General features: G+C 38.3%; 1 protein-coding gene across 13 annotated transcripts in view; it reads left to right on the top strand.

The window, feature by feature from the left end:
- Nucleotides 1-15,269, top strand: part of COBL (cordon-bleu WH2 repeat protein) — a 371,034-nt gene that overhangs the window by 267,667 nt on the left and 88,098 nt on the right. For 10 of the 13 annotated variants that reach the window (XM_069083710.1, XM_069083720.1, XM_069083712.1 and 7 more), the window contains one exon: nt 131-301. The exons of the other annotated variants lie outside the window; for them this stretch is intronic. In XM_069083710.1, coding sequence (XP_068939811.1) covers nt 131-301 — 171 coding nt within the window. The remainder of the gene's footprint in view (nt 1-130; nt 302-15,269) is intronic. 13 annotated transcript variants of the gene reach the window in all.

Here is a 15,269-nt window from a genome sequence, read left to right as displayed (position 1 = left end):
GAGAGAGAGAGAGAGAGAGAGAGAGAGAGAGAGAGGAGAATTGGAATCATATATCTCAGATTTCTTTTTGAAAGGAAAGGTGTCTCTCAGCTAAAGCTTTGGAAGTAACTAGCCCATTGATTCCATATAGGTGTTGGACGACAGGTGCCACAGAAGCCTCCTAGAGGCTCTCCTCGAGGCCCACCCCAGTTAGTGCTTCCCCCCCCCCCCCCCCACCCCCCTCCAGACACAGATATTGTGGATTCTCCAGGGTTTCACTGTGAAGCAGATGGGACAGAATCCTCAGAACTGGGACCCAAACGTAGGTGTTTTATTTCAACTCTGTCTTTACTGTTCATTTCTCTGATGGACTTCTAATGGATGAATTTCCAGACTTGCCATTCTGCTCTTCGGCCATATATGTTTTTCCTTTCCAGCCTCTCTCCTGAAATGAACAATGCAATATGTTGGGTTTTTAGCATGGAATGTGCCATGGGTGAAATACTGGAGCATGTAGAGACATATTTAATTTGTGTGTGGTTAGAATTAAAGCCAGAGTGATACTTTTGTGGCCAAGGACAGTCAGTAAGGATATCATGTTTCTCTCATTAGAGATGTCTTTAAAACATCCTTACTGATAGCACAGCCCACTAAATGAAAATGTTGTTTTGTTGTATTTGGAGGCTGAGCATGGCAACCAGATAACTTGTAGGGTTTTTTCTTTTTTTTTTTTTACAACTTCACAGTATTAACAGCACAATATCAAACGGCTATTCTGCCCTTTTTAGAGTTGTTGAACAACTGGCTTCTAGACTTTGAATGAAAGACCACCATTTGATATAACAACAATAACACTACAGAAAACATATTCTTTGGTGCAAGAATATTATAATTTTATTTGTAAATAAAAACACGTATCGTATCATCTTTATTTTCTTTAACTTAGAGATTTAAAGGAATACACTGTGTCAATTGACAACTTGTGCCCTCAAGGCATTCTTAAATTCTCAATCCTTCTAGTGTCAACAGCATTCCTTGGGAAGGAGGAAACTGAGGCATTCCACTTAGCCTATGGTACTTATTGCCAGGGTATAACTTTCGATTCTTTTCCTTGTGTAAGCTATCCCTCAATGCCCAGTATGTTGAAATTGGGCTTTCTGATCACCATCACTAATATGTCATGGTTTAGAGGCAGCTAGGTGATGCAGTGAATAGAGCACCAGCCCTGAAGTCAGGAGGACCTGAGTTCAAATCTGATCCCAGACACTTAACACTTGCTAGCTGTGTTACCTCAGGCAAGTCACTTACCCCCAATTGCCCTGCCCTCCCCCCTCCAAAAAGCAAAAAAAAAAATTTTTTTTAAATATGTTGTGGTTTAATAAGTACCATAAGGTAGTCTAGCCTGAAGTCAAGGGATAGTTATATGGAAAAATCACATCATTGCCCAGTTCAAGCACCTGCTTGCCTTTGTCTCTTTCAAGTGTGAGTCAACATGTGGTGCTATTATGTTCTAAAGCTAAACCATCTTGGGATATGTAAGTAAGAATAGGCCCTTGCAGCTTTTTCCCCTCTCACTTTGACTCAAAATTATAGTTAAGTTGACTGGAGTTGGACTGCAGCTAATCCAGAGATGTTGTTCATATTGTTGTCCAGTTATTTCAGTCATGCCCGACTCTTCATGACCCCAATTGGCAAAGATATTGGAGTGGTTTGGCATTTCCTTCTCCAGTTCATTTTACAACTGAGGAACTGAGGCAAACAGGGTTAAGTGACTTACCCAGGGTGACACAGCTACTAAATTTCTGAAGCTAGATTTGAACTCAGGATCATCTGGCTCCAGGCCTGGCACTCTCTCCATTGCACAACTTAGCTGCTGTTGGAGTGGAAAAAGAAATGGGATTCAGATCCACTCTCTGCTGTTATAGTTGGCCTCTGCCGCCAAGTCCTTAATCACTCTGGGCTTCATTTTCTTCCATCTGAAAATATGAAAGGATTGGATTAAATGATCTCTAAGATTCCTTCCAGCTCTAGATTCTTTAGTTCTAAGACATTACCAAAGTCACATAGCTATTAATGAGGCAGATCCATGAATGGGACCCAGGTCCTTTGATAATTCAATGAGACTGTCAGAATTTACCTCAAAAATATGATAAATGGAAGTTCCCTTCATTGTTATTCGTAAATTATCATTTTCCATCCTTAAGACATTTTGTGTTTCTCTTATTTCTGATAAGGAAAGTGCTTTTGCTGAAATTATGATGTGTTGGATGTCAGGTATGGAGGTATAGGTTACCAGAGTTTGGGAAGAGACCTCCATTTAGGGAAAGTGTAAGAGATATTCCCAGAAAATTTATGTAACCTCTTGGGCCTCTACAGTGTCGGGGAAAGAGAACGCCTCTTCTCCAACTTGATTGGAATTGAGGAAGGGTAATTTCTGAGTCACATCCAGGGCCGTAGAACTAAAGAAAGAAAGGAAGAAGGAGCCTCGGTTTCTTTATGTCAAATGGTTCCATTTCTCCTTCCATGGCCCCTCCTTTTGGCCCTCTCTTTGTGCTTCATTTCATTTGTATATCTTCTACAATGAAACCTCTCCCCCACCCCCATATCCCAAATTAAACTAAGGCAGATATACAGAATCACCTCCATACTGTTCCCTACCCCAGGAACACACACACCCCAACACCCGGACATCCTCACACAGAAATAGTAGTGAGGAAAGATCCAAGATTCAAAGATAGGATAATCTCCTTATGGTCCAGGACTGCATCTAATTTCATCTTGTATCCCTCAATGCCTAGCACAGTGCTTTGTTCTTAAGTGCTCAATATCTATTTGAATGAATTATTCAGAGAGTCATAGAAGAAGTTTCCATGTTCCTTCTTCTTTTCCTTTCAGTCCCCCCACCCCTGAAACCATGAAACTTAACAGGTTAAAACATGAATCTTTCTTTGCTATAACTAGTTTGCCATGCTATGTACAGACTATTAAAAACAATGATCCTGTGTCCCTAACTGACCTAAATGCCTTAGTGATACAGGCTGGGGGAGGGGGGAAGGAGTGGGATGGGGAGTGTGGGGATGATAAGACAAAATGAACCCACTGTTTCCCCTTTGGTTTTATTTTTTCTCTAACATTTAACTGCATGGAGGGTCTAACCTCACCGGGACCTTACAATCCATCAATGCCACGGAAAAGTTCAGATTAGCCGATTTATATTTCTCTCCTGGTACTTCTTGGGCGGTGGCTTCTTTGGGGTCACCTGGTCTTTCAGTGACTAGATCCTCCTGGCTCCCTGACTACAGATATTCTCGGACCAGTTTCCAGCAGTTCCACCTGTCACCTTCCATTGAGCTCACTTGAATTTTCTCTCCTTTGTGACATGAATAAGTATTCATAGCAAATGTTTTCAAAGGTAATACTTTCTTTCACATACACTGTAGTATTGAGTCAACAAGAGCAGCAGTGATCTGCAAAGATGAATAAATATAAACACAACTAGAAGACCCTAAAGTAAAGACACTGTACTTGCCCTCTTATTCCCCACTCTGAGTCTTAAAAATAAGACAAGAAGAAGAAATTAAGCTTATTGATATAATTGTAGCCCATTCACCCACCTTCATCCATTTTCCATCACTCCTTGTCTCAGCTAACCTTTGAATCACTCTTACTTTGAGCCTTCTTTCCTTATCTCTTCAACCTCTTTAATACTTTCGCTGTCCTTCTCGAAAGCCCTCTAAGTGGCTTTCCCCACAGAAACTCAGATTCAGAAGGGAACAAAGAAACCTTATAATCCCATACCTGAACAGTAATCTCCTCTACACCAATTCTGAACTGTGATCATTCAGGCTTTGCCTGAGAATGCGTTGTCTCCTACGTTAGTTTATTTCCCTTTGGGTAGTTTTCATTTTCCTTCCATGGCAACAGAGTTTGCCCCTGCAGCTTCCACCAATCGATCCTGCTTTTGCCTTCTGGAACCAAGAAGTCTCATTCTCCTTCCAGATGACTGCCCCTCAGAGACTTGATGCCCACTATCATGTCTCCCTTAAGTCTTCTCTTATCCAAGCTAAACATCAACATCCCCAATGTTGTGCGTGATGTATCTCTAGTTCCCTCCCTTGACCTGGATGCTGTCTTCTGGAAGAACTCCCAATTGTTAGTGTCCTTCTTACCAGTCCTCACTCTGACTCATTTCCATCGGGCTGGGCTGTTGCTAGGCCTTGGCTTGACCATAATTACAGCTTTCTGTGTAAATGTAGCTTTTTGCTCCCCATGTTAAAGCTTTAAGCTATGGTTGAAGTTTTCCACAAGGTCACCATAAGTTGATTTACCTCAACTCAAAAAGAATTAGGAAGGCATTCTTTCCTGGTCAGTAGTGGGCAATATAGCTTTATTTGAAAAAGGAACATTCTCTGCAGTCAAAAGTACTAGGTTATTAGAGTGATTTCGCTGTCTAAGTCTTTAAAGAAGAATGCTGAGTAGAAGGAGCCTGATGCTTTCAACTCCCTTTTGTCACACCCTGGATTGAGATCATAATCTAACTTTGGTAATGCTCTGTGCTTCCCATTCCCCATCTGTAAAATGGAGATAATAATACTTGTACTAGACTCACAAAGTCAAAATGTAAATAGCTGTTTCAAAACGTAAAAGTGTGATAGATATATATTGTGCTTGTTATAGTTGTTACTATTATTTAGTGCTTACCAAGAAGCTCTGTAGTATATACCCTTCAATTTTCTGTATGCTTTGCTCATAAATACTAAGATTGTAAAACATTTTCTTTGTGTCATCATCTCAGGCATTAAAAATTCACTTCAATCTTATTGGATAAAGGGATAAAGCTGTAGTTTATATGTGATAGATAGATAGATAGATAGATAGATAGATAGATAGATAGATAGATAGATAGATAGACAGACAGACACACACATATATATGTATATGGAGAGAGAGAGAGGGAGGGAGGGAGGAAGGGGAGAGAAGGAGGGAGAGAGAGATCCGGATATTATTTGAGATCTTATTTTCATTTTTTAAATGCCAAGAATTGGACCCAACCCTTACTCTGTAGTTACTTCTCATCTATGATTGCCATCTTTTAGTTTGGAAAATATAAGATATGTTGTGATCAGGAGAAAATAGAGAAAAGAATAAAGTGACAAATGTGGATAGTTATCTAGCTAGCTAAACTCAAACATCTGACACAGTCAAATATGAATCCAAGCACAGAAATATAAGAGAATGCCAGATATTCACAGTACACCACCACTTCAAAACTGTTCCCATATGCCCCAGTAGATTGTTAAGAACACTACTCCAAGAGGGAATTTGTAGATACTGACTAACCTTCCCATTCAGCAGCCCTATGGATCATTCAAGCATTTGGCTACTGAAATGGAATGTTAGATTGAACTTTAGTTCAAGAGAGAGTGAATTCTATTCAGAAAGCATGTTAAGGACCAATTATGTGCTAGGTACTAAGAATACCTAGACAAAAAACAAAACAGTCCCTGCTCTCAAGAATCTTGCATTCCCCTAGAAAGAATACTAGCAAACACGTGGATTTGTAGGAGAATTTGGTAATAAATAAAAACATAGAAACCTATCAATCATTATCTTCTGTAAGTTAAGAATATATTTCTTAACAATAACCTTTAAAATGTAGTCATATATGGATTCCTGCAAATAGAACAGAATTAAATTACAAATGAATATTTCTCTTGAGCATAATTGAGCATATTTATAAACAAGATAATTCAACCTCCCCATTCTAATTCCATCAGGCAATAGAGGGAGAAAGTAAAAGGTCTTCCATTATGTGTTTCTCAGCCAAAAAAGAGAATTCATATACTTTTCCCCTACAATCATCTAACTACTGATCTAGTTAGGTCACATATAACCACTATTTTTCTTTCTAGACTTTTCTTCACATTCCCCAGGGAGCTGAATGCAAAAACTATGCCTTTTGCATTTCAAACCCTGGGCCAGATTTTATGGTCTTTGTGAGTATAGCTTTTTTGTTTTTTTTTTTAAGAATAGGTCACAGCTTTGAATCAAGGGGGTCTAATTCTATCAACAACAGAAAATCACCTCCCCAGCCCAATCACACATAAATAATTGAGGTTTTTTTGAAAAAAAAATTTTAGAATTCATTCATTTATTTATTTATTTTAACTAAATAATTTAATATTTAATAAATATTTATTGGAGGTAAATAAATCTCCAATAAATAATAATACTTAACTAATTTATTTAATTAATTTATTTAAAATAATTCCTTTTCTAAAAGCTGTTGTGTAAAGAGAAGCTGATACAGTTGGGAGGTGAGAGTGACCATTATCAGCCCCCCATTCCTAACATCTAGAAGATAATCAGGGAGACAGAGAAGAATCAAACTAATTGGATTCTAACTGCAGCATCTCTTTCTTCTATATCCCTTGACCTTTGCTATTCTGTCTAGAGAAGTTCTTGGTAGTAATTATTCCAGTCACTCTTCAGAAGCAGTAAGAACTAGTCCCATCTTAATTGTAGAAAAAAAATGAATATCCATGAGAGAGATCCTATTTGGGGGCCTGGCTGGAAATCAGGAGGAGAAAAACTGTCATCTGGGTTATTAGTTTGGCTGACTGTTATCCCCTTTGGTGTATGATGATGGAACGCATGACTATGCCTCCTTGAAATTGAGTTCTTGAAAGTTCTTACTTGTTAAAGCTACTGAAGAAAAGGCTGGGAGAGGTGTGCGCTCCAGGAACAAAGGTCTGTTTTCAGCTGTTGCTTTGATTCCATTAAGACTCATTCCTTCCTCCACAATCCATGACATCACCTTCTTCCTGGCAGCTCCAATTGAATAAGACAGCTGTCTTATTAGGCAGACCCAAGCTTGACTGGAAGAATACTTTATTGCACACAATCTGAGAGAAATAATTGTACCACATCATTTCTCAAACTTATGTGGAGCAGAAGTTGTTCGTGAATAGGGCTTTTAGGGATGGATTTGAGCCCTCCTAGAGTGGATAGTAAGAGTCCATTTTCTTGGGACAACGGAACAATTGTTCTGCTTACTATTTGTTCTTGAATCTTTTTATTCTCATTAAATGAGCTTTCCCATTAACCTTTAGACATCTCATCACATAGCTCTGTGTTTTGTGTGTGTGGCTAAAACAAGGCATTTGTGCTTGTGAGGTTTTTTTCTTAACTTTCTAATCAATGGCCAATGATTTGATCTGTACTGAACTTTTAATGTGCTTCACCCACCCCATGCTTGGTCACCCTGTTTGCATTGGACCGGTTTGAATCACATGATTTGCAGTGTTTCTAATGAATGTACTGTTAACAAGCGATCTATTACTTATCCCAATTAAAGGAGTTTGGGGATTTTAGGGTCACTGCACATGGAGTTTAAATTGCAGTCCCTTAAAAGGGTTTGAAGTAGAACAGATTAAACTTTTAGTTGCTACCTTTTCCTTGTGTTTTCTGTCCTATTAGTTTTATCCATAATGTCTTTTAGACATCATTGGGTCATAGATTTAGGGCTAGAAGGGACCACAGAGACCACCAAGTCTAGCCCCTACTTCCTTTTACACATGAAAAAATCAGGGCCCAGAGAGGTGAGGTTAATTACCTAATGTCACCCAGGCAGTAAATCAGCAACACTGGGATTTGAATTCAACTCCTGCTACTCCAAATCCAGACCCTTCCACTGTACCACCTGCCTTCCTTTATTAAAGTATGAGTGTGTGGTAGATGGAGGGGAGGAGGTTGACTCCCATCCACTTCTAAATGATACAGCTAGATAAAAGCACCTTCTGTAAGGGTCACCATGCTCTTTTTTCCCTTGTATTTTAATCCATGGGCCCAGGTTTCCTTCGAAAGAACTCTGTGGAGATTGGAATGAAAGAAAGGAAGGTTAGATTCCAGAAGATAAGAATAAAATTATTTATTTGTTTTATTATTATGTTAATATGCAAATAACATATTACAGTAATATATTATAAAGAATATGATATGATTTTATCATTAATATTATTAGAAAGAATCTAAGTTTTCAGAGCCATAGCCAAAGTTTAGGCAGTGGGGTATGGCGGTAGAAGAACCCTGGTCTTGGTTGTTAAGACAACTTAAGTTCTCCTCTCTCTGCCCCAATGTACCGTATAACCTCTGGCAAGTCACTACTGCTTTCTGGGCCCCAGGCTCCTCCCATGTACAATGAGAAGGTTAAACTAGGCTGCACTAAAATCTATTTCAGTTTTGTAATTCTGCAATCTATAATGATATCACATAAGCTTGTTGAATAAAGACAATAGCATTTTCCTTTTGATACTATGCCTTTCTTGGGAATGAGTTTCTGCCGTGACTTTAAAAGTTGGAGGGAAGGAGGGAAACAGCCCACTTACTTTATTACAACAAAATAGCTAATTCTAAAAGTGGGTTGAAATGGAAATTTTTTTTTTAATTCTTTTTTTATGGGGAGAGTCCTTCAGCCATCAGCTATGGGTTTAGGGAATCTTAGAGGCCAGCTCAGGTAAGCACCCTTCCCTACCAAGTCTATGTTTGCCTCTGAAATTCCCACTAACAAGAATGTAAGCTACACGGCTGCTCTCCCTGCTATGGGAATAGGCACTGAATCCATGAAAACAGGAAAAGGATAATGAATAAACTGCGCTTTCCCAGAAAATGAGAGGAAATCATTGACTGTGGGAGCAGCCTGATAGGAGTCCTGTTCCTACTCAGAAACAGATCAGAAAAAAAGGTAACCTCTTTTTTCCTGTGTGATACCACTGAACCATCTCCATCCATATCAATGAAAGTACTTCAGGGTTAAGTGGAAAATAGGGACTAAAGGGGGTGTACCCACTTTAGGATCAAGAAATAAAAGTAGCATAGATGTGATAGACTGAGGGACATCCTTGGAGGCCAAAAGACTAGAGTTCAAGTTCTCTTTGACTAGGAACAAGTCATTTAACTCCTTGGGGCCCATAGGCAACTCCTTAAGACTATAATAAGTTACACTATAGTTGTCGGTCTACATTGGTAACTGGAGTTTCCACATTGAGAGTTTACTGCCCAGAAGAAATCATAGGTCCAGAGCCCTTCTAAAAAGAGAAACCACAAAGAGTTCATGGTTATCAGTATGCTTAACTTGTGAGTGAAAAAAGTATTCTTTTATATTTACTAAGTCTACTCAAAATCCTATGCTATGTATAATCTTAAGCTCCATAACTTAAGAGGCATGTGGGACAATGTAGAGAAACAACTCAGAAGAGAGTCACAAAAATTAATAGGAAAGGAGAAAGGAGGTGAGATTATTTAGACAAAGGGCAAATGAATAATTGTCTTGTGGGTTATCATAGAAAGAATTATGACTTGTCTTCTTCACTGAACACAGAACAAGAGGAAATGGACTTTGACTGAAACACAAAAGAAATTAAAATTAGGTGAGAAAAAAATGCCTTGACATTGAAGCTTTTAAGACATTTATCTGCCTAGTGTAGCTTGACTCTGTGGGGATGTTTTAGCCTGAGGATAGAGGGATGAATTAGAGAACTGAGTATCTTAGAATTTTTAGAGTTAAGGAGACCACCATGCCTTTCTTTTTACAAGTGCCACTTTTTGATAGGTAAATCAGGCATCCTAATTAATATAAAAATTAAAATTACTTTTTTTTGTTCTTAAAGCCCAACCCTTTTGGTATGGAGCTGTGATTCTGGCAGTGTAGGGATTCCAAGAGTGGAAACTCCCACTACTGAGCAGACGTGAAACTTGTCTGTAGCTTGTGGTCTGAAAATTGCCTCCTGCATTGAGGGAAACCGGGAGGGTAAATGACTTAATGAATTGCCAGTGGTCACATAATTTGTATGTGTCAGAATTAGGACCTGAACTCAGATCTTCCTGGTTCCAGGGCCAGTCTTTTATTATTAGATAACCATCCTACCTCACTTTTAAAATTGAGGTTCTAAAAATTCATTTTCACTTGAAGTGTATTCGTAAATCAATCTGTTGTTCACTATATACAAATGAATTATTTTGTGCTTAGCCCAGTATTATGTTCAAAGATACTCAACCCCTGCCTTAGCCCCTGATCTTGACCATTTTAGCAGACCCTTCAAGAATGCAGTAGACAGGAAAACAGACTACCTATTCTGCCCTGGAAGGGGCAGTCCATTTATACAAGGTTTGAAACCTATTAGCAAGAATTATGGCAGAAACTGCTCCTGACTTTCCGCTCGGTATTTCCATTGGACAAAAGGTAGATTTTCCTCTGCTCTGGGTAACTGGATAGTGTCAGCTTTCATGGGCATTATAGTATTTGGTAAGTGAGTGATTTTGTTCAACTGAAATCAGATTCCATGAGCAGTGCTAAAATCCCCAAAGCTCCAAAATCATTCTTGATGGTAGACCTTTTATTTTGTCATGGTGTCAGCTTTACATATTTTCCCATTTCTTTTCCCCCTGCAGTTTATTGTTGTGCATCATTCCCTACACATGGCAAGCGCTTCTGACAAACTTTGCCTCTTCCTAAGACCTTCATACCTCTGGTATTTCCTGGGTGCCTCTCCTATCCTCCAGTTCTCCTGCTGTACCTGTTCACTTGTAGGACTGACATTTTGACTTCCTCTCCTCTGAATATGTACGTCACCCTACAGTCATATGGGTTGATTTTGCTAAGGTTTATGTGCCTTTGTTAGGAAGTAAACTTATTTTTATATGTGAATTCTCTATTATTGTAGACTGACCTCTCTTTGAAATTCTCCTTTTATTAGCCCATGGATATGTTCCTGTGAAAAAATGTGTGATTGGTTTGGTTCATTGTTCATTTCATTATAGACTTGATCATATTTTTATTATGTGTTACTCTCCCTTCAACAATTTATATAAACACATTACAGTATTATTTCTCATTTTCTGTTAAGCTAAATGAAGACTGTCTCTATTATAAAAAGTACATTCAGTTTAGATAGAACTGAGGTGGGCAGCATGATAAGGTAGAAAGAGGCTTGGATTTAGAGTCAAAGAATCTGTACCGGAATCTTAGCTCTGCTATGTGCTAACTTTGGTGTCCTCAGACAACTCACTCAGTCCCTCTGGACCTTATTTCTAAGGTTCCTTCCAGTTCTTAATGTGATCTGCTCAAATCCATTGGATTTGCCATGCATGACCTCACCTGGCAAGAGAAGTCTGACATAGTGGATAGAGTGCTTGATTTAGAGTTGGGAAGACCTGGATTCAGATCCTGCCACATTTTAAATTTGCATGAGTCTGAGTAAATTACTTAACCTCTCACAGCCTCAGTTTTCCATTCTGTAAAATGGGAATAATAGTAATAGCATCTTCCTCATAGGGTTGTTGTTAGAATCAAATGAGATAATGTATATAAAGCCCTTTGCAAACCTTAAAAGCAACTATTATTATTATTATTACACAAAAATACTAAAAATCAATCAACAAACATGTATTAGGCACTTACTGTGGGCCAGACACTATGGATGCAAGTACAAAGAATGAAACAGTCCCAACCTTCAAGGAACTTACATTCTGATGAGGGGGAAAACAAATATATGGAAAAAAGATGGCACAAATATAAAATGAATCAAAGTCATATATGTAAAATATATACAAAAAATGGTATTTGAGGAGAGAGGGCATTCCTAGTTGGGGAGGATCAGGAAAGATTTCATGCAGAAAATGATGAACAGCCCCAAGAGAATCAGACCACATGCTCTATATCCAATTTATCAGTGCTATATAAGTAAATGAAACCTTAGTCCTAAGCACCCCATGGATGCTCTTATAACAGTGTACTGTGCTACCTGTGTAGCCCTCCCCCCCCCTAAAAATTAACATGTCTAAGTCTTTGGGGAAATACAAGGTTCCTTTCATATCTTTGGCTACAGATCAGGCTACCGTGAACAACCTCAAAGGCCATCAGACATAGAGAAGTGCTCAAGAGAACACTAGTAATAAAAAGATTCCAAGTTCAAAATTTGAAAAATAAAACTAATATATCATACTGTTTTTTATGTAATAGGGGAGTTTTTTAATGTAAAAGATGTCATTAAATTTGAAGTATTCATCATTTCTCTGAAAAAGAATTTGAATTCTCCCTACTCTGAATCAAACAAATTCAGTATATTACTTGTCCTGTGTCATCTGGTACATTGCCATTGGAAATATCAGCTGTTACCTGACATGTCAACATGGCTGAGATTTATTATTAATTAAAGCCTAGATTATTTGTTAGATGAGGGTATAATGTTCATTTCGAATCATGATACATCTGCTCTTTTGTCAGTATGAGCCCATTCTAGAAGATTTTCCAGTATGGTAGACTCTCTGACAGAGCTTAGTCTCTAGCAGTATAACCTTGGAAAAGGCAGGGTTTACCCCCCTACCACAATGAAGTATTTTTCATTACAAGCATATCCTATTACCTCCATAGAATAGAAATTAGTATTGTTTTGACCCGACCTTAATGTGAGACATCAAGTGAGAAACAAATAAACTAGAAATAACTTTTAAATAATTTTTTTAAAGACCAGCTAAGAAGTGCTTTCATTTTTCTTTGGAATAAAAGACTTCTGTCACATAAAAGTCATGGTTATTTTACCTCAGTTCATCAAAAGGTGAGTCCAAATAAGGAAAAGGTAATGTCTGCCAAAACGTTGTGAAAGTCTCAGGATTTGTGATGATTTATGACTCAGATCTCTAATGTTGTAAAAATTAACAAGAATTCTAGCAACAAACTCTTATTTGAGAATATCTATTGCAAAAATTAAAATGGTGACAAATGGGCATTCAGAATAGTTGTAGAGAGGAACTGGAGAAAATTACAGTGTTTATGGGTTATAATTCTCTCTTTTTGATTCACATGTGCGATTTCATTTGTTAGAGGAACCACTCACAGTAAGGAAACTTTTTTTTTCACCATTGCAGATTAGCAATTGTTCTTCAATACATAGGTTTAGAAAGTTGCCTGAGAAGTGATTTTTCCAGCCATCACCTAAGCAATATGTATCAGAGCCAGGACCTGAACCCAGATTTTCCCAACAATGAGACTGGCTCTCTATCCGCTATTCCATGTTGCCTCCCATGACTCTGGGCTATAAATAGAGTGGATCAAACATCTAGAATTGAAGAATTAAGGTCAGTCTATATTGAGAAGTAAGATTCTTAGATGCGTGCTCAAAATAGAAGGCAGATAGATGCCTGTTAGCCACCTTGTTATGTCAACTTCTTTTAACCCCAGGACAGATTTGTGTGACTAAAATAGCTACAAGATCATGCCACCATTGATTTGTTAATTACCACAGTCAATATGAAGATAATCAAATATATTCGTGGTTTATTTTGAATATCATCTCAGTGAACTCCTATTATAGAGAATAGTGACCTGATCCAATGCTGAGTAAAATCCATTCTAATTCAGTAAACTTTTTTTTTGAAAATGTAAAAATTTCCTGGTTCTCTCCTGATGGTGAAATATTCTGGCCTTAGAGAATTATACTGAGTGAGGAGAATTTACCAGGTGAAGTACCTTTTCTGACACACTTTGCTTTCCAAGAAGATTTTACTTCTAACTGAGTGTATTCCATGGCTAGGCTCTTCCTAATCGGTTTTATTTTAATTTTGCTCTTGTATTAGTAGAGGAAAATTAATCAGTTTCACAGTAGTCCAGTTCCAGTTTCTATTCCCTCATCAATATTTGAACCTGTGACTTTCATACTGAGGATGGCTAAAAGTACTGTCTTCATAAAAAAGCTCATTTTAATGCCCCATAATGATATGAGATAACCAGATACCCCAAAGGCAACATCAAAAGAATGAAAGCTTAAACAAGTTGTATTAACCTATAAAAGTTTTGAGTTTGGTCCCAGTTGGGAAAACCAATCCAGTTAAATATGAAGAAGCTCACCACCAATAGGGTAAGATGCTAGGTAATGAATTCATTAGTCATGGAAATTCTCTTAGACAAAGAAAAAGAGAAGATGGTCCTTGGTCTGGTCCAGTCAGTAGCAGCGAGCACCCTAGCATACCCAGGATGACTGTCAACACAGGTTCTTAGATCTACTTTTTTAAAGGAAAGCAACTCAAAATGGGTTAACAATCTTGCTTTAATCAAGCATATGTCATTACCCTAGTTCAGGGGAAAAAAGGTCAGCACCCCAAACTTCAGAGAATACAGAGGTTACAAGCAGACAACAAATACAGACAGAGAAACAAATCAGCAGACAGGCTTCCAACTGTCTGACCATTACATCCATACCTAGTCATTTACCAGAGAGGGAAGCACCAACATCTGGGTTTTCAAGGCTGGGGGGGGAGGCCCCTCAATGGCTGCCCAGTGTCTCATCCGGTAAAATCACACAACTCTTCTCAAAGTGAGCCCCAAAGCAAAATCTCACATCAGCGTATATATAGCCTTCTTCTGGCTCAGAGAATGTCACCACCCTCTTGACCCCACTGCCTAATCACAAAGCAACAAGGTGTGGGCATTCCTGAAAAACAAACTTCCCGCCACAGGCTCCATGTGACCACATTCAGCCTATTAGGGGGCAGAGTATATTTTCAAATCAAGGAAGGTTCTCAGAGTCACTTAAGCCCATCAAGGGGCCTAGGGGCAGGGAAGATCTTAAGTTCCCATTCCCATAACACAGTCCCCTTCCACTTCTGCAGTGACAGGAAGGGTAGGGGCACCAAGAATCACATAGATTTCATGCCAATTGTTTGCATTCATTTAATTTGGAATAATCCTCCCATTTAACAGCCAATGAGTTATTATACTGTTGATTAATGTGCTACTGGAGAAACTGAACCATATCATTATAAATATACCTACTATTAATGAAAACAGAATACATAACAAAGATATAATTAATGAAAGGATAGCTCACTGATACTCTTTGGAGAGGCAAGTAAAGGAATTCAACAACTTCAGCTTCATTGTTCCCTAAAGACAATGAGAAGGTATCTTAGAAATCATCTAGTCCAACTCCCTTGTTTTACAGATGAGGAAAATGATGCCTTGGAAGTTGGTGATCACTTCCAAGTCACACAAGATACTAAGTGTGAAGAGACAGCATTTGCACTTAGATTCCATGATTCCAAGTTCATTTTTTCCACAGCATCATATTGTATCCCAAATTCTGGTCATTTCTCTTTAGATTGTTCATGTTGACCATAAGCAAAAAGACCATCACACTTAAAGGTAATAGCAACTTATGTCTAACATCTGTCCCAAAGAATAAAGATATAAAGAAAGTCTATGAAGGACTTGCTGTGATCCAAACAAGATTTACTTA

This window comes from Petaurus breviceps, unplaced genomic scaffold, assembly GCF_028583685.1.
Source record: "Petaurus breviceps papuanus isolate PSGF00001 unplaced genomic scaffold, PetGlider_PUasm1.0 174, whole genome shotgun sequence".
NCBI lineage: Eukaryota > Metazoa > Chordata > Mammalia > Diprotodontia > Petauridae > Petaurus > Petaurus breviceps.
The sequence above is the reverse complement of the archived record's forward strand: the minus strand, read 5'-3'. Positions and strand labels throughout refer to the sequence as shown.